The sequence below is a fragment of the Mustela erminea genome, chromosome 11 (genome assembly GCF_009829155.1).
Source record: "Mustela erminea isolate mMusErm1 chromosome 11, mMusErm1.Pri, whole genome shotgun sequence".
Taxonomy (NCBI): Eukaryota; Metazoa; Chordata; class Mammalia; order Carnivora; family Mustelidae; genus Mustela; species Mustela erminea.
Genome location: NC_045624.1, coordinates 101975130 through 102001331, shown reverse-complemented (window position 1 = coordinate 102001331; position 26202 = coordinate 101975130). Strand labels below are relative to the sequence as shown.

The 26202-nt window shown below is 42.6% G+C and overlaps 1 protein-coding gene across 6 annotated transcripts in view; it reads left to right on the top strand.

Annotated features, from left to right (window-relative positions):
- HECW1 (HECT, C2 and WW domain containing E3 ubiquitin protein ligase 1) overlaps positions 1-15459 on the top strand; it is a 460363-nt gene extending 444904 nt beyond the window's left edge. For 4 of the 6 annotated variants that reach the window (XM_032305359.1, XM_032305356.1, XM_032305357.1 and 1 more), the window contains 4 exons: positions 2141-2287; positions 3463-3577; positions 3966-4164; positions 11446-15457. In XM_032305359.1, coding sequence (XP_032161250.1) covers positions 2141-2287; positions 3463-3577; positions 3966-4164; positions 11446-11557 — 573 coding nt within the window. In that variant the 3' untranslated portion in view covers positions 11558-15457. Of the gene's footprint in view, positions 1-2140; positions 2288-3462; positions 3578-3965; positions 4165-11445 lie in introns of all 6 variants that reach the window. The other 2 variants (XM_032305360.1, XM_032305355.1) reach the window with 2 other exon arrangements.
- Positions 15460-26202: the final 10743 nt, after the last annotated feature.

Genomic DNA, 26202 nt, shown 5'->3' with positions numbered 1-26202 from the left:
ATTCACACAATGGAATAGTGAGCCAGTGGGATGCGGGGCTGAAAAGTGCAAGACATCCCAGCCCATCAGCTTCCTTGTAAATCATAGATCGTGAAGGGGATATTGCAACAACAACAACAGAACAGAGTAAGTCAGTTCTGAATTGGTTCATGACAACTGTCAGGGTCCATTTTTAAGTGAAAAAAGTATGGTGATGAATAGTGTATAAAATATGCTATTTATGGGGGAAAGGAGATGATTTATACATGTTCCCTGCTATATTGGTCAGTTCTCCCTGGAAGAGAAGTGAGGGCAGTTTTCTCTGGGTAGGGAGACTACACGGCTGGGAGATGAGACGGGAGAGAAGCTTGCTTTTCACTCATGGCTTTTTATACCGCTTGAATGTTACTCCCTGGACCCATATTACCTACTCAGAGAAAAATGAAGTAAGCTACACATAACTGAATACACAAAATTAGAGGGAAAAAATAACACTGAAAATACAAAAGCATACTCCTCTTGTGTGGGGGGCACAGGAACAACTCAGAAGTTCACGATGTTCCCAATGAAAAATAATAAGGATGTGGTGTAGATCTAGAAAAATGTCTCTCTGTGTACAATGTAAACAGATCTCATTCTTCTTCAAACGAGGTCGCTAAGAACAATGACTTTGGTTCTGGAGAACTGAGTCCTAGCCCTTCTTTTAGCAAGTTATGAGATCCTGAAGAGCAGATGAACAGCTGCCGGTAAAGGACATCATAGGCTTTTCCTGGGTGTGTTAGTTGGGATTAGGGTCAGCTGTCTGTGAGGAAACCCAAAATGACCCTGCTGAAATTAACAGTTTATTTTTCTCTCACATCCAAGTATAGAGGCAGACAAGTCACGGCTACAGAGCCTACCGTGGGCATCTGCACTCGTGGCCCAGCCATCATGGTGGGACCTGAAGCCGCAGGACAAAGGAATGACAGCCCCTCCCTTCAAGGAGGGCCATACAATACTGCTGCTTACACTGTACCTGCCAAGATTTAGTTACCTGGCACACGTAGCTGCAAGTGGGTTTAGCAATTAGTCTTTAACTGGGCAGCTGAAAATCAGAGGTTCCACGGAATGTGGATACTGAGTAGCAATTAAGATGTTAGAATTGTAACTAGCACTAGTCACCTATGTGATAAAAATAAAAATAACCATCAGATTTCTGTGGACTGCTTGTTTAGGTACCTAAGTTAATGAATGCCAAATATACATATCTACATTTCTTAAACCCATGGCTAAATAGAGTTATGCCTCATTTCTTACAGCTTCGAGTGGTGAGCTGAGCCCCTTAAGTGACTGACAACTCCTTAAAACACCAACACTTTTTTTTAAGATTTTATATATTGATTTGAGAGAGAGATGATGAGCAGGGGAGAGTCAGAAGGAGAAGCAGACTCCCCACTGAGCAGAGAACCCAATGTGGGGCTTAATCCCGAGACTCCAAGATCATGACCTGAGCTGAAGGCAGCCATTTAACTGACTGAGCCACCCAGGCACCCCAACACTTCCTGATAAAAACGGCTAACATGTTATCTACCCTCTTGCCTTTCAAAAGATAGAGCACAGATCCTAGCTTTTCTTAACGATTCATTTGTCCTACAAGCACCACTATACAAAGTGGCAAGGTCATTCTCTGTTTCCTTTCTCAAGGTCAGTCTGTCATTCTTCAGTCAATATTACACCGGCTATAAAAACCATCTTCCCACCGTCTGCTATTTTCCTGCCAATTAACTGCTCTGGGTGGGGAGGCTGGTGGCTTTTGAGGATGTGATCTAAGTGGGATTTGGGGGAATTGAGTATAAGGACTTTCCAGTCCATCTCTTTCCCTGGGACAACGAGGGGCATTTTCCTTTTATTTCTGTTATGCCTCTTGAGTTAAGGAAATACGCTTCCCCTTAATAAAACAAACAAAAATGCAGCTTTCCAGCTTCCAGCTCAAACCATCATCTGAAAAGAACCAGAGCTTTTTTAGTAACTTCCAGAAAAGGAAAAAGACTGAAGGAGGTAGTAATGCTGAACCCATGTGAGGAAGACTTTTTATAAATCATTCGTCCTCCTAGAATTGACATGTGTCACGGCCAGATGAGCTGAGTTGATAAGCAACGCCATCTTTCTGTTTGCTCACAAGGTAACGGAGAGGGAGTTAAAATCCGGAGGGGCCAACACCCAGGTGACGGAGAAGAACAAGAAGGAGTACATCGAGAGGATGGTGAAGTGGCGGGTGGAACGCGGTGTGGTACAGCAGACCGAGGCCCTGGTCCGGGGCTTCTGCGAGGTGAGGCCCAGGCCCGGCTGAGGAAGACAGGCTGCGGTCAGGGCCCTCCCTCGTCACCAGCACAGCTTGTAGGGGGAAAGAAGAAGAACCAAGTCAGGCAAAGGGCTCGGCTCCAGTCACCACATTGCAAAGAGGACACCCTTGGGACAGAGGACAGAGGGGTCAGAGTTCTCTGGGAGACCTAGCTCTTGTGGTAGGTGAAAAATGCCTTCACAAAAATGGTGTTGCTGTGGCCCCGGTGTGGCAGTTAGGAAAACCCTCAGTATCTCCTGTCAAGGTATGTGCATGCTGTGTGTTTCCTTTCATTCAGTGAAATGAAAATAAGTGACCTGAAGGCATCGGAGGGCACTATCCGTTCCTGCTAGATTTCTTGTGTTATAGTGTCACTTTGTGCCATGACCAAGGTGGTAAGTCAAGAGGATAGGGACAGCCGCCAACTTCCCGTGCACCAAATGTTAACATCCTTAACCTTTTGCAGTTTAGAAACAAGACGCTGTAAATGTTTTCTCGGGGCTCGGGTCTTGGAAGGTTTTCTTTCCCTGCCCGTGATGGAGGACAACATGGCTCACTGGCTTGTCTACCAGGAGCCTGATTGGAGGAGCTGTGACTTGTGTCTGATCTATTTGAAAACAAAGCGTAAAATCAGAGCTCAGAGCCCTAGCTAAGGAGGTCCTTCCAGATCTTTGAAGGCAGGAGGAAGGAACTGAAGGGAGAAAGGAAGGGAAATACAGTTGTTTTAATATAGAATGCCCTTTCTAGGAAATAAGTCATGGTTTTATATGGAAGAGAGGATACCTTGTAAGTGAAATGATCATAGTAGAAGCCCTCAGTTCACTTCAACATGTTGGGGGGACCTTTTGCCTTTAAAATGCAATGATACTTGGCAACTTCAGTGCGACCAGAGAAAGTCAAGTCAGATTTGCTCATGAAAGCATTCTGAGAGGGACTTTCAGAGGTAGTGAAAACCCTGGGGCCTTTCTGGAGTTCCCAGCTCATTGATGGTTGTGTTTCAGAATGTTTAAGTCATGACTTCGAACTTGAACACGAAAGTACAATGGTTTAAAAAAGAATAAAGTTGGAAGTGATGGTCCGTTTCCTAGTGTAAAACCACAGAAGTGATAATAACGACTAGAACTTCAGCGTGGTTGGACTTGAAGCCTAAATGTGTATTTCAGGTTGTAGACTCGAGGCTTGTCTCCGTGTTCGACGCCAGGGAGCTGGAGCTGGTGATAGCTGGCACGGCGGAGATCGACCTGAACGACTGGCGGAATAACACGGAGTACCGGGGAGGTGAGCCGAAGGGCTGGCCCAGATGCAGTTGTCTGTTTTTAAGAAAACATAGACTGCGGTGAAATTAATGTAGCCACTCCTTGTCTCATGCTCACCAGGCCGGAAAACGGTTGGTGGGGTCCCAGTTGTTCACGTGGGAAGCAGACATCTCTGAGGACATCCCTCAGAGCATAAAATCTTATAAAATGGCCATTTTGTAAATCAGCTTTTGCTATAAAACCTGACCTGGGTGCACAGATTGCCTTCGACCTGTGTGAAGGCCCACGTTAGAGAACCTGGCAGACCGACAGGAGCAGTTCGGTCCTCCTCACCCCTGCGGTACATGTCGCCTCTCTTCCTCCTCTCCTCTCTGCACATCCTCCCTGCCCCCTCCCTCCGCTCCCCTCAGGTTACCACGACGGGCATCTTGTGATCCGCTGGTTCTGGGCCGCTGTGGAGCGCTTCAATAACGAGCAGAGGCTGAGGTTACTTCAATTCGTCACGGGAACGTCGAGTGTGCCCTATGAAGGCTTTGCAGCCCTCCGGGGAAGCAATGGGCTCCGGCGCTTCTGCATAGAGAAGTGGGGGAAGATTACCTCTCTCCCCAGGTAGGCGCTCCTGCCGGCCCTCACGAACCCACCGAAGAGGGCCACACACTTTGATATTGGGGTTTGGGGGATGGTCCTTCGAGATGGAATTCTTTCCTGCGACCCAAGTTACTCTTATGTGACTTATTGGCGAAAGGCACCCGTGAGGAGTCTCTGGGAGGTGAATTTAGACCATATTCTTGGTTGGTTTTTTGATGACTGAGAGCATTTAGGCTGTAGTGTCATGGCCCGTGTGTCTGTTGTGGGAAGCCTTCCCAGCTGTCTGTAGCCCAGTTTAACTTGAGGAGGAATGTCTCAGCAAGTAAGGGAGGGAGGAGAGGCTGGAAGCCCAACAGAAGCCTTCCAGCTCTGTATCTGTCCTTCTCCAGCACATGACTTGTACTCGGAAGGATGGTTATGCTCGTACGTGTCACGTTTTTCCTACTGTGTTTTGAAACATGAGAGGACAAGACCATGTTTATCTCAAGTCTCTGTAGTGACTTCAGTATAGCAAGCTGTCAAGGAGATGATGGTGAGATAAACGCACTAAGGGAGACACTAGGGATCCAGGCAATGTAACAGAAGGAATTCCCTCCACCACGAGTTCTAACACTTCCTGGATCCTTCCTCGACCACCTTGAGCAGTCTTTTCCTGCTCAGTGAAATAAAAGAGCACCTCTGCATAGGTACCACAGTAATAAATACTGTTCAATGACAGAAGAAAAGACTAATCCATATTATTTGCTTCTACTATGATATTTTCTGATTATAAAAGATGATCCACATTTAATTCAGCTCTTTCCACATGGCCTCCTGGACACTACTGCTAAATCCTAGTGGAAGGATCTACTGAGCTATGATTGGCATCCAGACCTCCCAGACCTTCCCATGTCATGAAGACTCGTCAGCTGATGTCAGTGAGTGTCAGGAGGCCCAGGAAACAGAGTACATGCCCACCTGGTCAATGACAGCCTACCATCTTGGCACAGTTTCCAGCCCTGGCTTCATGCACTTGTTCCGCAGACCCTTGGTGCTCATTCACATGGGTCTGCTGAGAGCTGAGCATACTGAATTAAATCTGGCAAGAAAATAAGGCATAAAAAGTCAAGGTTTCCATTTATGTAGTTTAATGACAGATTCGGTAGAGGAGGTTATTTGGAAACAGTCTGTTTTTAGAGGAATTGGTTTGCCTCACTATTTGATGATAGCACACGCACCCCCCGCCCCCCGCCCCACCAGCATCATGTGTACCCTGAAGAGTGGCTAAGACACAACCGTCTATCTTCCCAGAAGAGCTTATAGTCTAGGAAGGAGCACAGCCCAGTAATAGTAAGTTACAACACGAAGTGGAATCGGAGAAGCACTGAGAAGGAGGGTAAATGGAAGGTACCGGGAAGGTCTGTAATGTAGAATACAGACCAAATCCCGATTGAGTTGGGAAGGGGACATGCCACAAGAAGATGGCACTTAGGTGAGCACTGAGGGGGCAATAAATGAGTAGAGCAGAGTTCCAAGCTGAAGCAGGAAGGATCGCTGAACCAGCGTGGAGGTCAAGATATCCAAAGTGATGCTCACAAGGGATGTGATTGAGAAAGATAGTTTGGTGGGTCACAGGGAGAGGGCTGTGCTGAGGAGGCTCTGTTTTACTCTTTAGGAAAGGGAATAGGAATTGCTTTTGTCATTTGGAGGTCACAGATTGAGCCTAAATACATATTTTCTTTGAGAAGCTTTGAAATATACATTAATACTATTAACCTACACAAGGAGGCTGTAAGATGGACATCGGGCTTATCATCGAGCTATTCACATCCAGGCCAAGGCATCCCTGAAAAAGCTGCCGTTCTGCAAACTGCAGAGAGGATTCCTTGGGGAGACAGAGACTTTACCTTGGGCCAAGAGGGTCCCAAGAAGCAAGTGCTGAGATGCCTCAGGGAGGACAGTAAAAATGACCCCCTGGATAGTAACCCCTAACTAGTCTTCCCTGTACATTTTCTGAAGATCCAAGAACCGAAAAAGCTCACCAATGTGTTCAAAGAAAGAAATAACTTCTGACTTCCAAGAACAGTAGTTTGGGTAGACTAGCCAGACCACATGGTAGATGGCAAGAAGCCCAGAGCTAGCAGAGCACCAGGCACAGGACAACCAGGGACTTCCCAGGGAACAGAAGCCCAACGCACACTGCCCAGACTGGGAGGAAAGGTGGTCTGAAACTACATTGTTCTCAGATCTTCCCCCCCATAGAGAGGCAGCTGGCTTCCCAGACCAGAGTGCCAAATAGCGTCACAACCAAACCCGAATCATAGCCCAGGCTAAATAAAAACTTCACTTCAATTCGAGTCCTTGCCTCCTAAAAACTGTAGGAGGGTTAGGAAGGAGGGCTATGAGAGCAGTGGTTTCCAGGGTGTCATTTTACAGTGTCTGGTGAAGAAACTTCCGTACCAGATGGGCGGGATAGTCACTGGGGTTGAGGTCAAGGAGCTGGCAGGTTAGGGCATTGAACAGGCCGGGTCACCATGTGGACTCAGGTACCACATAGTCTGGCGGGAAAACTTAAAATGGGAAGGATTTAAGCAAAGAACCAGAGGTTTTAATAAATATAATTAGCTGGCAGGTCAGAAGGTATGGAAGATAGTTCGAGATCACTGATTTTCAAACTTTTTAACCATAGGCCACAGAAAGAAATACCTTTTTTACATAACATTACAACCCAGTCTGTGCATATTTGCTTTGTGTATGTGTGTGTGTGTCTGACATACAAGTTCCTCAAGATGACACTTTACCTTCTTGCCGGCAGATAACATGCTGTATCTTCTAATCTATCCTGTTGAATTGAAATAAAATGCAAGATAAAACCTGTAGTTAGGGCACCTGGGTGGCTCAGTGGGTTAAGCCTCTGCCTTCAGCTCAAGTCATGATCCCAGGGTCCTGGGATGGAGCCCTGTATCAGGCTCTCCGCTCAACGGGGAGCCTGCTTCCCCCTCCCCCTCTGCCTGCCTCTCTGCCTACTTGTGACCTCTCTCTCTCTGTGTCAAATAAATAAATAAAATCTTAAAAAAAAAAAAAAAACCTGTAGTTATGGGGGGGCGGAATCTAAGAGAGTCAAAGGAACAGAACTTTTTGAACATTTGATTCCCTTCTTTTTTAATTTATTTATTCATATTTATTGAAGTGTACTTGACACAGTGTGTTACATTAGTTTCAGGTGTAAGCATTGTGTACACGTCTGTAAGTTATGCTGTGCTCACCGTGAGTGTGGCTACCATCTGTCAACTTACAACAGTATGACGATGCCATTGACTGTATTCCCTGGATCGTGCCTTTTATTATTGTGACATTTCCATTCCATAACTGGGAGTCTGTACCTCCTGCTCCCCTCTCCGCATTTTCCCCATCCTCCCACCCCCGTGCCTCTGGCCACCACCAGCTTATTTTCTGTATTTATGAGTCTGTTTCTGCTTTTTCTTTGTTACTTTATTTTCTAGATTACATGTATATGTGAAATCATTTAGTATTTGTCTTTCTTGGTCTGGCTTTATTTCACTTAACAGAATACCCTCCAGGTCCATCCCTGGTGTCACAAATGGCAAGATCTCATCCTTTGTCTATGGCTGAGTAAAAAGAACAGAAATTTTTGATTGAGGATTTGAAATAACAATCTAGAATTGGCAGTGGGGAGTGAGCAGGGCTCACCCACATCCCAGAATGTGGCAGAGTGATCGTGGGCCGTCTCCCTCAGGAGCACTGGGAAGCGATGCTAGGACTTGTAAGTCATGTCCAGAAAGGAAGAGTGGGAGAGTTTCCTTACTATGGAGCAAGGACTGGGGAGGCGCCAAAGAAAGGAAAAGCAGGGAAGTTAGAGTAGATGCTGCACAAGACAGCATGGAGGTGGAATGAAGGAAAGGAGACAAACTTCAGGGTTTACATTTGGAGTAGGGACCAGGGGTTACAGAACTGTGGGTCAGGGGCAGATTAGCATAAAAGTTGCAAATGGAATTCTAACCACAGGCTTCACTGAGCACTAGCACGGGGGTGGGGGAGGCCTGGTTAAGGTGGGCCGGGATGGCTCTCAAGCCGGCTAGGAGATGTAATTTTGCCCCCCTACAGGACATTCAGCAAAGTCTGGAGACATTTCTGGTTGTAGGGGGAGGTGCTACTGGCATCTGGCAAGTAGAGGCCAAAGATCTTTCTAAGCATTTTCTGGTTCACTGGACAGCCCCTCCCAACAGAGAATTCGTTTAAAATGTTAGTGGTACCAAGCTGAGAAACCCTGCTCTGCGGACCATAAGGCTTCAGGGAGCCATTGGGAGTTCAGAAAAGAAATTGCCAACCACTGAGAAACCAGAGAAGCCAAGGGGAGAGAGATGTTCAAGAAGGCTCTTATAGAGCCTGAGGAAGTGAGGGTAGAGAAATGGGTCCCTGGATTGGGGACCAAGAGGTTCTCAAAGAGGATGAGAAAGAGTGGGTTCAGTAGTGGCAAGAGTGAGAAGCATCACAGAGTGAGGTTGTGGTTGGGTGGGGAAGAAGACGGCACGTAGGAAGACCGGACTTGGAACACTGGCCTCACAGCTTGCTGAACAAGCAGCCGCAGGGGGCAGGGATTTGCCTGATGTTAGTAGTGTTTGCTTTTGACCAGCCTCAAAGTGGTCTCTTCGGGGGAGAAGCATACTGTCCTTGGCTTTGGTTACCATCTTCCTCAGTAACTTGAAAAAAAGAAATAGAGGAGACAGGGCGATCAGTAGTGCAGATGATACAAATTAAAGGGCAAATAATACAGTGATTGACACAATTTAAATCCTGAATTAACTGCAAAATGCTGGAATCCTAGATTAACACCAACCGAGTGAAAATTGACCTGGCAGGATTGGAAAGATCTGTGTGGAGTTCCAAGATAACAACCGCACAAATGGGAAATCCGGGTGACTCATCTGCCAGGAGTTCATGTGCGGAAGGCCGAGCGGCTTGAGTCCCCACAGGTGCGACATGCTTCCTGCAGTCATCCGCAGTTGTGGCCACATTGAGAGAACCTTGTGTCTAAATGATGAATCACGGATTATAAGAGGCATTTATGTGTATTCTAACATTGCTCCTCACAACAGACCCCCAAGGCACACAGAACATGTTATTACCCCCATTTCACAAGGGAGAAGACTGAGGCTCAGAAAGACTAATTGACTTTCCCAAGGGGATAAAGCTAATAAGCGGCTAGACTGCAGTCGAAAGAGACGTCTTCCAGCCCTGGTTTTGGCTTTCCCCAGCACCCCAATGCACCCCAGAGCATGGGGCCCAGTGCCCAGGGGGAAAAGTGAGCAGGAGCTCTGAGCGGGCAGAACCACTCCAGGAGGATGGCGAGCATCTAAGAATGCGAAACTGAACCGTGACTGGATTGTGTATGTTCATCCTAGTTCACAAACTAGAATCTGTTTAAGAGTGTTAACCAAAGCTGGTCATAAAAACAGTAAAAGCCATTCAGAGAAACTCTGGGTGTTCACACAAGGTCTTAAAGAGTACCATTTGCTAATGCTTTCAGATTATTCCCCGAAATTACCTTATATAGAATTCATTTGGTTTGCAAATAGGGATTTTTTTGCTGTAACATTTCCACTGATGAGTGCCACTTAAAAAAAACAAAAAACAAAAAAACAAAAAACCAAGATGATGATGTCTGCTCACATCTCACACCTCACTAGTTGAGCTAGGTTCAAAAGCATACCTGGGATGTTCCTGCCCCACTTAACATAGCTAGCCAGAGCCCAAAGTAGTTTTAATCTTTCTAAACATAGAGAAGCCACTGACATTGTCATCCTGCTCATTTTCCTGAGTGCTTTTTCACTTTTACTCAAATGAGTTTAGGTAAAATATTTTAATTATTCTCTTGTGAAGTCAACCTAGGCCTACTGGAATATTAGATCATAATCTGAGACCTCTACTAATCTTGGTCTGTTTTATGCTTCTTCCCAGTTGAGTCCTAGAGGCCTAAGGCCAGATGCACTACTATCCTCTACTGACCATTGGCGCTTGTGAGGGGAGGAGTTTGGGGGGTAGTTTCCCAAGGACAGTGAGGGAGCTATGACCAGGCAAAGGAGGAATGGAGGTTGAGAGGCAAACACAACAGTCTCCTTCCCCTGAGCCTCCATCAGGAACTCTGAAAACAAAGGTATAAACAATACACAACTTCCTTGGGGATCTTGTGATTAGAAGAATTCCGTATCCCAAATGAAATTCAGATGAAGGGAGAATGGTCTCTTCAGTTAGAGTTTTGTTTATTTGTTTATATATATATAGTTGTGATATGTTATCTTCTTCTCTTTTATTTTTTATTATTTTATTTCATTTCCCCTAAATGTGCCCCTTTTTGTGCTGGTTGGCTTCTCAAAACACCGCTGCAACACACCGCCCCTTCGAGGGAGCAAAAGGCATTCAGTTAACCGAGCGGCACCCACCCACCTTCCTCCCTACCTAATGCAGGCCATGGCCTCAACCAGAGAGTCCATGAAAACAGAGCCCATCTGACAGGGAGAAACTAGTCAGGTGACTTGAAGTTCCACAGGAGGCACCTGTTCTGGTCTCTTGGGCTCTCCACTGAGCCCCATACAGATGACACAGGATCTGGTCCTGGTGGGGGAAACCATTCCTTGTCCAAACCAGGTGCTGTCGTGCGTGGGCCCCGAGGATGAATATAGGATAGGACAAGTAAGGCAGAACCCAGGGCGCAGGCATGATCCGGGCAACCAGGAAAGACTAGTCCATGAGCTCAGCTGTCCTTGGAAATCCACGTGCCCGTGTCAGGTTAGCTGTGTCGCACTGCCAGTGGGGGAGTCTGACCGTCTCCAGGGCTCACCGGACTTGATGGAGCTTTGGATGTCAAGACTCCAGGGCATCTCGTGGCAGCCGTGCACTGATGCATGTAGTTTACTGTGGCCCAGAAATCAGAGCTGGACAAGGAGACGTGGAACTGTGATCCTCTAATAACGATCATGCTTCGGCCGCCTTCACTGGTCACATCCAAGTTCACCGCTCAGACGCAGAATAGAGCGGACCCACAGAGAAGCCGACCGATCCTCTAGTACAGCCCTGCATTAGTATGGTTTGCTTATGAAGGCAAACCGTCTGTTACCATTACTCTCCTCCCTCAACTGGTTTATGTGTGTCTGGAAGGCTGTTGTTCTTAGTTGCAAGATTAAAACTAGTTACTTCATGGTGGTCCGAAATCGTGGTTGCGCTCACTTTGTACTCCCTTTTGCTTCATAGCTTCTGATCACAGATACATGCAAACGCCTTCACCAATCTTTTTTCCCCATTCAGGGCACACACGTGCTTCAACCGACTGGATCTTCCACCGTATCCCTCATACTCCATGTTGTATGAAAAGCTGCTCACGGCAGTAGAAGAAACCAGCACCTTTGGACTTGAATGAGGACCTGGAAACTCACCTGACATTTTCCTGGGATGATCCCCGTGCCCTTTCCCTAAATCAACTCTCCTTTGATTTTTGGTATCCCATGATTTTTATTTTCAGACCAAATCAGGATTGACAAAAGCTGTGCATGAAGAACTGCCTTCTTCTGAGATCCAACCTTCAGGCTTATCTCCTCTATTCTCGATGAACTGCTAGCCTGTATGCAATATTAAACAGCAGCCATCTCAAGGTCTGTGTGTATCTCCACATACCTCCATTACTAACAGTGAAATAGGAATGCAAACTATGCTACACTTGACCAAATGGTAATCAAAGTTTACTTCCATTTATATAATTTTAGGGAAATTTGAGCATTAAGCATTCCGAGCTTTTATACGCCCATGTCTTCTTCTGAGCAGAGCCACCATTTTTTTATAATTTCTAACGACCAACTCCAGGTCTAGGAGCCAATCAACAATTTCTTTTCCTCCCACTCTCCTTTTGCCCCGCGCATACCATCCATCCAGAAACAGCAGTGGCAAAGCTGAAATTTTTATACGTTCAACTCATGAGTCCTGTGTGGCATCAGTCCCATCAGCTGGAACTGGCCTTAGACATATGGTGCAAATACCACACTTTCCAACAAGTAACAACAACGGGAAAAACGCCCCCTGCTGATGCAACATAGTGTATCTCGCTGGTTGTGGGGATTGTGGCTTAGCCTGAGTTTAGAGAAGTCCAGGAGGGGCACAGCCCCCGTGAACACTCACCACCAAGAAGCAGAAGCTTGTGCACATGAAGGAGATCTCATTACGTAGCCTGAAGCCCGAGGCTTCCACCCCCATGGTGATGTGCAGTAGAACGTGACAGAGCGAGCAGGAGAGAGGGAAGAAGGCCACGTTAGGTTGGTTTGAATACCGGGGTTCTATTCTGTTTTCCTTTGCTTTGCTCTGTTTGGTCAAGCTATGGTTCTCCTTCGCAAAGGGAAAAGAAAATGTAAAGATCGTCTCATGGCTTTTGTTAAAGGGAAATGGCAAACGGACTTTTGTTTTAACTTTGATGTTGTTATTTTCATGCTGCTTTTTTTTTTTTTTAACTTTTCTTTGCTGTGGTGTTCGAATTCCTTCACATCTGATTGTCCACGGGGACACGTTAAACGAGAAGCTGCAGAGAGTGATGGTGCTTGTTCGGGGTCAAGGGCAATATAATATTCCTCCTTCGTCCGCAGCAATCCTCCTGGAGCGGACACCTAACACCCCAAAGGCACGTAGTTTTGTCAAAATAAATATCCAGTTTCTTTCACCACTCAGTGAGGAGATAGCTCAGAAAACTCAAGTGTTTTCAGAAAAACAGTTGCCGGCTCCAGAGACAGACTAACCTCTTGATTACATTTGGAATAAGCCCAAACTTAATGGTCATTTCTATTTTTCTAACCTTGTTATCCGTGTTGTCTGAAATATGTCATAAGTGAAAGTGTTTTTCTTCACTGGGAAAAGAAGAGCTAAAGGCCCCTCCCCCACTGTTGAGATGTCACATTGTTACTTCTAATATATTAAACAAGGGAGAAGTGTGAGAAATGAAATGTAAGACAGAGTTAATCCCACAGGAAGCCATGCCTTGTGCTCATGGTATCAGTGTGTGTCCAGGCACTACATTATGTTTCCTGGGCTCCAAAAGGAAACTTCTTTTAGTAAGAATTCTTTATAATGCACCCCTGGCTGCTGTGTATCCATAGTCAATCAGGAAATAATATGTTACAGAAGTTGAGCTTTCTGTTGTTGTCTGAAAAGAATATTTACCAAGATAAGATGGAATGTGTAAGTCACATAACATAAATTTGGGGGATCTATAAAATTCAGTACACATTTCCGTATCTGAAAAGTTATGGGTTCCAAGGGAGCTATTATTTATAGAATAATGCTCATCATCTCACCATTTTACCTCTTTGAACAGCATCTCTAGTCTAGGGGGCATCTTTCATTTTTAGAACTTGGTGTTATCCATGTGTAAATACTCTTAATTCAATCACTTGATTCCTTTTTTAGTACTTACCTTATTTGTTAGGCATTGGCAAGGGAGGAAGGTGTTCAAAAGACGGAACAGGCTCCTGGGGAGCTTTGCAATTTACACAAATATCTAATTAACATATTAATTAGATTACTTGATACCCATTCTACCCATACACAGAAGGAACGAGGTACCCTAGGAAATATACAGAGGTAGATATCTTGGACGTGAATGGTTTTTCAACTAAGTTTTCCTTCTTCCTGTTCCCCTCCTCCCACCGGATGCCCTGACTCTAAATGTATCCCACAAAGCTTTGCAGGATCCGTATTTCGTAAAAATATAAAATTCCAAGAAGAAGTGCCGATGTCAAAGTCAGCTGAAAGGATGCAAAGTTTGCTTAACAGGGTCCCAGATTCTGTGACAGCCTCGCGTAGAATCCTGAAGGAAGGTAAACAGAGAAAAGCAGTACATACAGTTGTTATGGAACGATCCTATGATTTCTCTATGTTCCAAGTGATGCTTCTATAGCTATTACTCACTAATATATGAGGCTAGAATACATGAAAATCGTGTGTGTCTAATTATGCCATTAATTCCACCAGCTGGAGGTGTGAGCCTCCCCCAATCATATGACACAACCAGCGAGGCAGATCTGTTTTGTTACCACTATATTTTCTTTTTTCATTTAAAGTATGAGTTTTCTCCATGGAGACATATAATAATATCAATCACTTAACAAACCACCATTCCCCTAAAACACGACCTTTTAGAGCTAGTTCTGGTAAGAGTATATTAAGCTTAATTGGGGAACAAACAACAATTAATAAGAGAAAACATACATTTCAAGTAGAAAAATACTTGTAAAATGCTATGAAGTATTATAATTTCATGGATAGGACAATTTATTGTATCATACAAAGACAGAAACTGCCTCTGCTGGGTCAGGAGTTCTTCATAGCTTCCTGTGTATGGAAGTTGGCAGCAGTTATGAGAACTTTTTTTACTACCATCGTAGCACAATTGTTTAAAGGGCAATGAGGAAATTGAGAAAAAGAGAAAAAGGATCCTTTGGCAGATTTTTAAACCTTTTTTTCTCTTTTAATACATGACCATATGTCTATTAATGGTAAGTATCTTTGTGTGGCAAGTTGATAAGCCAGAATTTCCAGAACAATTCTAATGTTCCATCTATGATATTTGTCAGTCCATGTGTCAAACCATGTGTCCAAAATTTGGGTTCAAAAAATTTCTCAGTTGCCACAAATGTTTTCCCAGTCAAGATGAAACACTTTCAAATGAAAGTAGTTAGAACTTTACATAAAAAATGTGGTGCTTTATTATTATTATTATTATTATTATTATTATTATTATTATGTACTTCAGTGTCCAGTATTAAAACTACTGCAATACTATATCATAAAAATCTGGGATGGATATTCTACCCATCATACGGTTGAAAAGAGAAAATGTTATTTTCCTGTTAGTGACATGTAGTCCCTTTGTTCTCGTAGAAAAAAAGGTGCCTAGAGGTAGTGTATAGAGTAAATCTTGTTCCATTAGCCTACTTCCTGCAGCTTCCAACTTACCTAAGGAAATGTCTATAACGGTTTTGTTCAAAGTCTTTGTTCTAGTCAGTAGCAGGAGAAGTCCACAGAGCTGGGCTGCTTTTGCTTCCATCAACAAGAAAAATGTCACGTGATACTCAGGCTGAGCTTTCTCTTCCATCATACCACTTTCAAGGAATGTCAATAAACTCACTTTGGTATGGCATCGTGTGTCCTCCTTATTGCAAGCAGAAGTCTAGGGCAACGCGTAACAGTTTATGTCATGCCCACGCTCTCACTGGATGTAAGCAGTAAAACAGCACGGAAGGCGGTCAGCTGCTGGGATAAACCATCCCTGGAAAAATTATTTACCAAAAGAGCAGAGTACGTGTTCACAAATCCATGAATAATGGAACAGGTTTTGTAACGAGTTCCTTCTGTATGCCTGTTAGGACAGCACACAAGCCACGTGGGCTGTGCCTGTGAGTGTCCTTCATGTTGAACCAGGCACACATGGGTTTATTACATCCCTACCTGTTGAGATGCTTCCACAAAGATGCCAGGCTACAGCCCAACACCTAGGGTGACCCCCCAGAAAAGAGCAGTAGGCAAAAATGTTGTGTCCAGTGGCTCGTACCGGAGTTCCCAATATCATCATGGTCTTGGGAGTCCGTAAAAGACAAACTGTGTGGCTGTCACTGGGCAGTCAGAAGCTGAGTTATTCTTTGAGGAGGAAAAAATATCAGATAGTGTGGGTAGGACTGAGAGACCAAAAGTCCTGAGAAGCCTCAATATTGCACTTTTATGCACATTCTGGGTTACTTTAGATTCATTCTAACTGAAAATAATTTTTCTCTTAAAGCATAAGAAAAAAATTAGCCTAAACCATAATTTGCAGACAGTAGATGATATTATTTGATATTTTAATCTGATCATTATTCTGAAATCAAGATTAGATTTCAGATCTCCCCAGTTCTGTGGCCATGCTTTTCCAACACAGTGCTGACAACTGTGGGAGGAAAAAAAAAGGCACATGTGTCTTAAAGCCCAGACACAATTTAGGTATGTTTGTAGAGGACAGTTCTCTAACAATTAATGAAGAGAAAGTTATGGAAGCTCAGGCTAACCTTTATCACTGCTGCAGAAATCATTACAATTTTGGCTGAGGAGAGACACTTGGATACTCCTGTCTGACGAATTTTCTCTTAGAGGTAAAGAATCTGGGGGCCAGGAGAGATGATTTGCTCAAGGCCACCAGGCTTTATCTTGAGGGCTAAAGGTATGTCCTGTCGCAAAATATCCCTTGGGGTCCTGAGCTCCTGGACCTGGTATAACCATGAAGAAATTGGCCAGGAGGGTGGGAGAGGGAGGCAATTATCCATCTGGCGAGCCATGGGGTGTGCCAGGAATCCAGTCAGGGTGAACTCACCAAAGAAGGATATGGGCTGCCTATGGCTACAGACCCTCCACATGACTTTGCTGGGGCTGCTGTAACAAAGGACCACAAACTGGCTTAACCCGGCCTGAAAGTCTAAGATCAAGGTGATGGTGGAGTTGACTCCCTCTGAGAGAGGATCCGTTCCATCCCGCTCTCCTAGCTTGCAGGGATTTGCTGGCCGTCCTTGGCCTTCCTAGGCTTAGAGACCCCAGCCTTCATTTTCGTGTGACATTGTGTGTGTGTGTTTGTGTGTGTGTGTGTGTGTGTGTGTGTCCAAATTTCTCCTTTTTATAAGGACAGCAAGTCATAGTGGATTAGGGCCCGCTCTATGGCCTCATTTTAACTTGGTTACCTCTGTAAAGACCCTAACTTCAAATAAGTCCATGTTCTGAGGTACTGGGAGTTTGGACTCCAAAGTATTATTTATGGGGGACACAATCCAATCCCATGCTATCCTCCTTCCTGCCACATGTCATCAGCCCCGACAGTAATAGTAATAATAATAAAAGCTAACTTATATTTAGAACCACACTGTTCACCAGGCTCTTTTATTGCTTTTACAAAAATCACAGAAGGAATAAAAAACATTGCCTGTAAGTTTACTGCTTTTTAAAATAGTTTACTATATAAATCAATAATTAATATTGTGGCATCTATTTTTTTAAAAGATTTTATTTATTTATTTGACAGAGATCACAAGTAGGCAGAGAGGGAAGCAGAGAGAGAGAGAGAGAGGGAAGCAGGCTCCCTGCTGAGCAGAGAGCCCGATTCGGGGTTTGATCCCAGGACCTCAGGATCATGACCTGAGCTGAAGGCAGAGGTTTTAAACCACTGAGCCACCCAGGTGCCCGTGTGGCATCTATTTAATCAGTGGATTAATGAAAATGACTGTGATCACAATAAATTTTTTCACTATTTAAGAACTAATTTGTGCTTTTCATGTATAACCCTATGAGATAACTTATATCCCTATCTTAAGCTGAAAAAACCTAAAACATAGAGAAGCCAATTAATTTGCCCAAAGCAAATGATATAGCCAAGAGCTGAATGAGAGGCTGGGCTCCTTCCAGAGGCCAAACACTCAACCACCACCACACACTACCTTCCTTGAATTAACCATTTATTGAATACTGTCCTGGGTACAGGGGAAAATGGTAATATTTGCCTCAAGGAGTTCATGGTCTAGCAATACGCAATTCATTCTTCTGCTTCATGTGAGATTTGACCCGTTTTTGATATGAAAAGTCCCTCCCGCTGCAACCTCACCACAGCTCCTTACCCACATGAGTAAGGTATGATGTCATTTAAAAAACAATAATAAATAAGCAAAATGCTATGGGGAAAAGAAAACAAGAGCCATTGGGTCCATTGAAGAGGAATGAAATAGTAACAGAGAAGGGATGAGAAATGACCAAATCAGCCTAAGAACCTTCATACCTAGGGCGTCTGGGTAGCTTAGTCGTTAAGTATCTGCCTTTGGTTCAGGTCGTGGTCCCAGGGTCCTGGGATCGAGCCTGACATCAGGCTCCCTGCTTGGCAGGTGGCCTGTTTCTCCCTCCCCACTTGCCCTGCTTGTGTTTCCTCTCCCTTTGTGTCTCTCTGTCAAATAAATAAATAAAATCTTTTAAAAAAAAAAAAGAAAGAAAGAAAGAAAGAAACTTCATACATTGAGGACCTGGGAGATGAGTGCTGGAAAGAGATTTATTTTAATGCCTGGAATTGCTGAGTGAATTAGTGTCAAAATGTGTTGAAATTAATCATCTTATAAATACTCAAGAATTTGTATTTCTTTCCATCTTTTCCCAAAGGGTATATCTTACAGTTTTCTTTTTTCCTTTATACTTACGTAGTCTCTATTAATTTTTTAATGTAATAAAAATGGGATCATGACTTTTATCATATCCAAACTTTTATATTTGTCATTTATAAAAAGAACCACTCTTAAGTTTATTACTTTAGTAGGAAAAATTAAATGATAATAGAGAGTGTCTCTTTTCTAAGATTGTGATAGATCGCATTAAATGGCCTTAATTCTTCATCCCCTCCTATTAGCCATACCCAGTCACCTCTTACAGGGAGCCAAGCCCAGAGGCATGTAAATTACTTGCACAGTTGAGCTTAACCTCTCTCTCTCTTTATACTCAACTGTCATGGAAGCAGAGGCCTGGTATAAGAAGAGGATGAGCACATGGGGAGCAGTGATGAGACCAGGCTCAGTCAATCAACAGCCAGATGACCCCCCAGGTATTTGAGTAAATGCAGCCAAGATTATGAAAGCCACATAAGCCAAATTCCAGCTGATCCCAGAAACATGAAATATAAGTTCATAGTTATATGCCAGTGAGATTTTGTGATTGTTATACACTATTATTGTGGCAAGTGCATAACCAGTTCAAAGACCATCTTTTCCTTTCTGGGATAACTTTTGAAACCAAGCACAGAAAGTTTAGTTTAATGGTATGAATGCATCCACTATGCATGATAGCCACTGTTTAAATTAATAATGAGACTGAAGACAGAAGAGAAATTAGCATATTTACATCAGCTCATCAACAAAAAATTATAAAATGCATGAAGAACTCCAGTGCCAGGAAAGAGAATCCACAGATAGAATGAAGGGGAGAAACTTGAAATATACTACAATCTAAGAGAAGTCTAAGGTAAGTACTTTGAAATGTTCAAACAGATAAGGAAATGATAAAATACATAAATCAGAAACAGAGATTATAGGGCCTAGAAAGGCAGGCTTGAAAAGGACAATACTGAGATTCTTTTCCTTTTATTTATTTATTTATTTTTTTCTGGAGCAAGCCTCTTGAATTCTTTAGGTACTTAACTTGTATGAAAATGTATAGCAGCTCATAACACTTGAAAGACGTACCTTCTAAAATAACTGAATCTATATTTCTCCATATATATGTGTTTACAAAATGTACCTTTATCATAATTGCATAGTAAAAATAAATAAATGCTCTGTTAGTTTCATTTTATAAATTCAAGTTCAGGTTGAGATAAGAATACACAAATGCTGAACTTCTACCCTAAGAATGTTGAACTTCAACTTTCAAAAAAACAGACCCATAGGTGTTTAATGTTTTTTAAATTTGTTTGTCATAGTAAATATAATTTGTTTCAGTGGCATAGCAACACATACATATACATAAATATGATTTGGGTTTAAATTACTTCTTGTTACTAATTTGCATAAATTATAAGCCAAAACTCTTTGAATTTATAGTTCATTTATTTTGAGACTATGTGTGATGTGTATATAAGTTTATGACTGTTAGGTCTCCTTAGTGGCTTGTTTCTTTTACAAATATGTAATGAACTTCTTAGTGCCCATCAATATTTACCTAAAATTCTACTCTCTTGGTTATTAAGAGTTATTAAGGGTTCTATGAATATCTACATTCACCTCCTATGTGGATACCCATAAGATCTTTTACCCAACACACAGAGAATATGCACTCCTCCCAAGAACATGAAACATTAAAAGGAAAAAAAGACTACAATGTCTGAATAAATGCCAAAGAAATTATAGCCCCACATTCTCTGGCCACAATGCAACATAATTAAAAGCCAATGCTTAAAAAAATTATTTACCATGGGATAATAACAGAACACGAGTCATCCCTAACTCATGGAAATAGCAAAAACATCTCTTATACTTACATATTCAACTGGCCAATGAACATCTCTATTCAGTGGGCTAATAAATCATGTGTATCACTCAGGAAAGTACAGTCACTCTGATCCAGAACAAGAAATTTATTATAGAGACGGACCTTGCACAGTTGTGGGAGCTGGGGAATAAATCTGTGGAAGCTGTGCAGCTAATGGTTGACCTGAATCAGAAGAAAAGCCAGATATTAAGAAGGAGGGAACTAGAATAAGGAGCTGAGATAAACTGAAATGCATGAGAACAAACTAGAAGCCTCCTCAATTCAGTGACCTTCTGAAAGCAATGGTTCCTTCCATCATGGAGCCACACCCGTTTCCGACCCCGACTCAAAGAAACTGCAGAAAGAGATCCTTCTCCTAAACTCTTCATCCAATCCGCCAGCGATTCCCGTTGGAACTTTTCATCAATCCCGTCGCCATGTCCCTTGTCTGAGCCACAGTAATCGTGCACCGATGTGACTGTCACAGTCTCCTAGCCGGCTGTCCTGTATCCAGGTCACAATGCTACAGTGTGTCTTCTACACCGCAGCCAAATCATCATTATAAGACATGTGTTAAAGCATGTCACTCTTCAGTTTCAATCCTTCAGTGGTTTCCCATCAGTTTTTAAACCCTGCATGATTTGCCATGAGTTACCTCTCTTATCTCTTACCTCTCTCTCCTAGCCACACACCCCAGACTCCTTTTCCCCTGAGAGCATTTGCAGTCATGATTTCCTCTGCTTGAAATGCTCTTCTTCTGCATGTCAGCAAGATTCCCTTCCTGGCTTTATTTAGGTCTCTCTCTCTATTGGCACCTTCTCACAAAGATATCTCCTTGCCAATCCTTCTGAAATATGGCCCCCAGTCCCTCCCTACATCCTATTTTTGCTTCATGTTTTTTCATACTACTTATCTCTATGGACATTGTTTTGTACAGTTGACCCTTGAACAATACCAGGCTTGGGGTGCTGACTCCTCCCACAGTTGAACATCTATATATAACTTCTGATGCCCCCAAAACTTCACTACTAATAGCCTGCTACAGACCAAAAACCTTACCAATAATATAAACAGTCAATTAACACATATTTTGTATATGTATTACATACTCTATTCTCACAATAAAGTAAACTAGAGACAGGAACATGTTTTTAAGAAAATCCTAAGAAAAAATACGTGTATAGTACCATACGGCATTAGGATCGAGACCTGCATTGGGCTCCTTGCTCAGCTGGGAGTCTGCTTCTCCCTCTGCCTGCCACTCCCCTTGCTCGTGCTCACTCTCTCTCTCTGACAAATAAAAAAAATAAAATCTTAAAAAAAAAAAAAACTGACCTTTATTCTCCTCTCATTGCCTGGATATATCATCAGAAACCACCCTCCAACCCTCTCCCCTCTGGTAAACCATCAGTTTGTTTTCCATAATTAAGAGTCTGCTTCTTGAGTTAAGATGGTGGAGGAACAGGGGACCCTGATTTCCTCTGATCCCTAGAATTCAGCAAGATAACGATCAAATCATTCTCAACACCTGTGAAATCAATCAGAGATCTAAGAAAAGAAATGCTGCAATTCTACAAATAGAAAAGCCACCATTTTTGGAAGGTAGGTGGTGCAGAGACATGAGTCGGGGTGATCTATCAGAGGATATGGCAGAGGGAGGGCACCTGCTTAAGGAGTCACTGCCAAGTATTATAAGCAGCCCCAAATCAGAACTTTTAGAAGCCTGCCATGGTAGAGGATGTCCCTGGCTTAAACGTGTTCAGGTGGTGAAGCAGGCCAGAATCCCAGGTGGGACAGTATAGTCTCAGGATCCCTGGGGCCACTAAAAGAATGGGGGTGCCTGAGTGTGGTAGGGTTCCCGGGCATCGGAGCGGGGAAGCTGTCTGTAGCCAGGCTACGCACCCACTTTTTGCTCGATGTTTCCATAAACTGATAACCACTGTATGGTCACGCAACTACTTTTCTTTTTTTTTCCCAACAAAAGACAGGGTGGGGAGACCTCCCTCCGTCGCTGGGGAGGAGCAGTGTGGGTGCACACCTCAGGAGTCTGTAAAGTCTTGAGACTCAAAACTGGGTCCCATGCCTGAGATGAAAACAGTTGGTCATGAGCTGAATGAACACAGAGTTCTAATGGAAAATAGAGGGACAAGAGGGGTTGACTGCTTTTCTGTCAGAGATCACTGAAGAATGGGGGATGCGAGCTTTCAGCTCCGGGGCTAGAGGTCTGGGCGCCGCCATATTTATCCCCCTTCTTGGTGCTGAAAGCATTGAGGGAGCAAAAGAGCACCACAGAGTGCAATCCAGAACAACTGAAACGAGCCTGGCAGGGAGGCACCGGGCCAAGGACGTCTGGTGGACCAGGCCTGCCCCTCCAGTCTCCTCATCCTCACCACGGGGCAGGAACCACGTGGGGCTCTGTGTGGAGCTCCGTGTCCTACTTTTGGGGGACAGGCAGGGCAGGGCTATTACTGAGATGTAGTCACAAATGGAAGCTCTAGCAGAAAGGATACATGAGGCAGAAGAGAGAGTCAGTGATGTAAAAGATAAAAGGATAGAAAAGAAGGAAGCCAGGAAAAAGGAAGACAGCTACTAGATCACCAAGGGAGACTTGAGAAATCAGCTGTGCCAGAAAGCGAAATAATACCCTGGTAACAGAGGGGAGGAAGGCTTATTTGAACAAGTTATAGCTGAGAACTTCCCTAATCTTCATAAATGACTTGAAACTCTGTGTCGAAAACCCAAAAGACTCCAGCAAAAAAAATCGCTAGAACTGATACAGGAATTCAGTGAAGGCACAGGATATAAAATCAATGCACAGAAGTCAGTTGCATTTCTGTACAATAACAATGAGGTAGAAAAAAAAGAAAAATCAAGTAATTGATCCCATTTACAATTGCACCAAAAACCATAAGATACCTAGAAATAAACCTAACCAAAGTAAAGGTTCTATACCTTTATACACAGCAATTAGGCAAGAAAAACAAAGAAATGGAAGAAGACACAAGAAATGGAAAAACACTCAATTCTCATGGATTAGAAGAACAAATATTGGTAAAATGTCCATGCTACCCAAAGCAATTTACACACTCAATGCATTCCCTGTCAGAGTACTATCAGCATTCTTCACAGAACTGGAACAAATAATCCTACTATTTGTATGGGACCAGAGAACACCCAGAATAGCACACCAAATTAACAATGCATTAAAAGGATCATACACCATCATCAAATGGGATGAGGCAAGGATAGTTCAATATCTGCAAACAAATGTGATATACTACATCAACAAAATGAAGGAGAAAAAAAAATTACATGATTATCATAATAGAGTCAGGAAAAGGTATTTGACAATAAAAATTCTGAACAAAGTCTGTATAGAGGAAATGTACTTCAATGTAACAAAGGCCATATACGACATACCCACAGCTGACATCATAATCGACACAAAAAGCTAAAAGGTTTCCTCTTAGATCAGGAAGAAGACAAGGATGGCCACTCTCCCCACTTTTAGTCAACAATAGTATTGGAAGTCCTCACCACAGCAATTAGGCAAGAAAAACAAATAAAAACATCCAAACTGGAAAGGAAGAAGTAAAACTGTCACTATTTACAGACAACATGATATTATATATAGAAAACCCTAAAGCTTTCACCAAAGAGCTATTAGAACAAATGAATTCAGTAATGTTGCAGGATACAAAATTAATATGCAGAAATATGTTGCATTTCTGTACAGAAATAACAAATTATCAGGAAAAGAAATTAAGAAAAAATTTCATTTACAATTGCATGAAACAGAATGAAATACTTAGGAACAATTTTTTAAAAGATTTTACTTATTTCTTTATTTATTTATTTACTTACTTATTTGACACAGAGAGAGAGCATGAGTGGGGGAAGGAGCACAGTGAGAGGGACAAGAAGACTCTGTGCTGACCATGGAGTCAGACATGGGGTTTGATCTTGGGGGTTTGATCTCATGACCTTAAGAATATGCCCTGAGCTGAAACCAAGAATATGCCCTGAGCTGAAACCAGATACTCAACCAACTGAGCCTCCCAGGTGCCCCAACCTAGGAGTAAGTTTAACAAATGAAGTGAAAGATCTATATGCTGAAAATTATGAGACGTTGCTAAAAGAAACTGAAGATGGCACAAATAAATGAAAAGACATGCCATACTCACAAGATGGAAGAATTAGTATTATTTCAATGCCCACACTGCTCAAAGCAATCTACAGATTTAATGCAATCCCTACCAAAATACCAATAGTATTTTTCACAGAACGGGAACAAATAATCCTAACATTTTTATGGAACTGCCAGAGACCCAGAACAGCAAAGAAATCTTGAGAAAGAACAAAGTTGCAGGTATCATGCTATAGTAATCAATACAGTACGTTGCTTGCACAAAAACAGACACACAGATCAGTAGAACAGAACAGGGAGTCTAGAAATAAACCCATGCTTACATGTCCAATCTGTAACAAAGGAGGCAAGAACATACACTGTGGAAAAGACAGTATCTTTTAAAAGCAGTTTGGGAGGGGCACCTGGGAGGCTCTGCTGGTTAAGCAGCTGTCTTTGGCTCAGGTCATGATCTCAGGGTCCTGGAATTGAGCCCCACTTCAGACTCTCTGCTCAGAGGAGCCTGCTTTTCCCTCTCCCTCTGCCTGCTGCTCTGCCTGCTTGTTTTCTCTCTCTGTGTGTCCAATAAATAAAATCTAAAAAAATAAAATAAAATAAAAAGCAGTCTGGGAAAACTGGGCAGCTACATACAAAAGAATAAAAGTGGACCACATTCTTATACCATATTCAAAAATAAACTCAAAGAGGATTAAAAACTTAAATGTAGACCTGAAACCATAAAAATCCTAGAAGAAAAACCAGGCAGAAGCTCTTTATCACTCAATATTTTTTTGATGTCTCTTAAGGCAAGGGCAAAAAAACTCCAAAATAAACAAATGGGCCTGCCTCAGACTAAAGTTTTGGCACAGTGAAGGAAACCACCAATAAAACAAAATATAACCTACCAAATGGGAGAAGATACTTGCAAATCATATACCTGATAAAGGGTTGATATCCAAAATATATAAAGAACTCATACAACTCAATAACAAAAAGCATACAACCCCATATTAAAAAATCCTGAATAGACATTTTTTCAAAGAAGACACACTGATGGTCAACATACATATGAAAGATGTTCAGCATCACTAGTCATCCGTGAGATGGGAGTCCAAATGATCAGGAGATAGCCACCCACAGCTGTTAGGATAGCTATTATCAAAAAGACAAGAAATAACAAGTGTTGGTGAGGGCGTGCACTATTGGTTGGAATGTAAATTCATGCAGAAGATTAAGAGAATATATATATGGAATATTACTCATCCCTTAAAAAGAATGAAATCTAGCCATTTTCAAGAACATGGATGGACCTAGAGGGTATTATGTTAAGTGAAATAGGTCAGAGAAAGGCAAATACCATTTAATTTCACTTATATATGAAATCTAAAAACAAGACAAAACAAAACATAAACAGCCTTATAGATATATAGATACAGAGAACTAACAGGTGGTTTCCAGAGAGGAGGCAGATAGAAGAGGGCCAAAATAGGTGTAGGGGATTAAGAGGCACTAAGTTCTAGATAAAAATAAGTAAGTCATGAGGATGTAATGTACAACACAGGGAATATAGTGAATAATATTGTAATAACTTTGTATAGTGATAGATGGCAACTAGACCTATGATGCTGATCATTTCATAATGTATAAAAACATACTTAACTATCCTGTACACCTGACACTAATACAATATTGTGTGTCTATTTTAATTCAATTAAGAACAGACCAGATGAGGGAGGGAGAAGGTATGTGGGAAATCTCTGTACCTTTCAGGTAGTTTTGCTGTGAACATAAAATTTCTCTAAAATAAAAAATAAAGTCCATTTTAAATTTTTTTATTTTTTTAATTATTTTTTTCTAATATACTTATTTGACAGACAGAGATC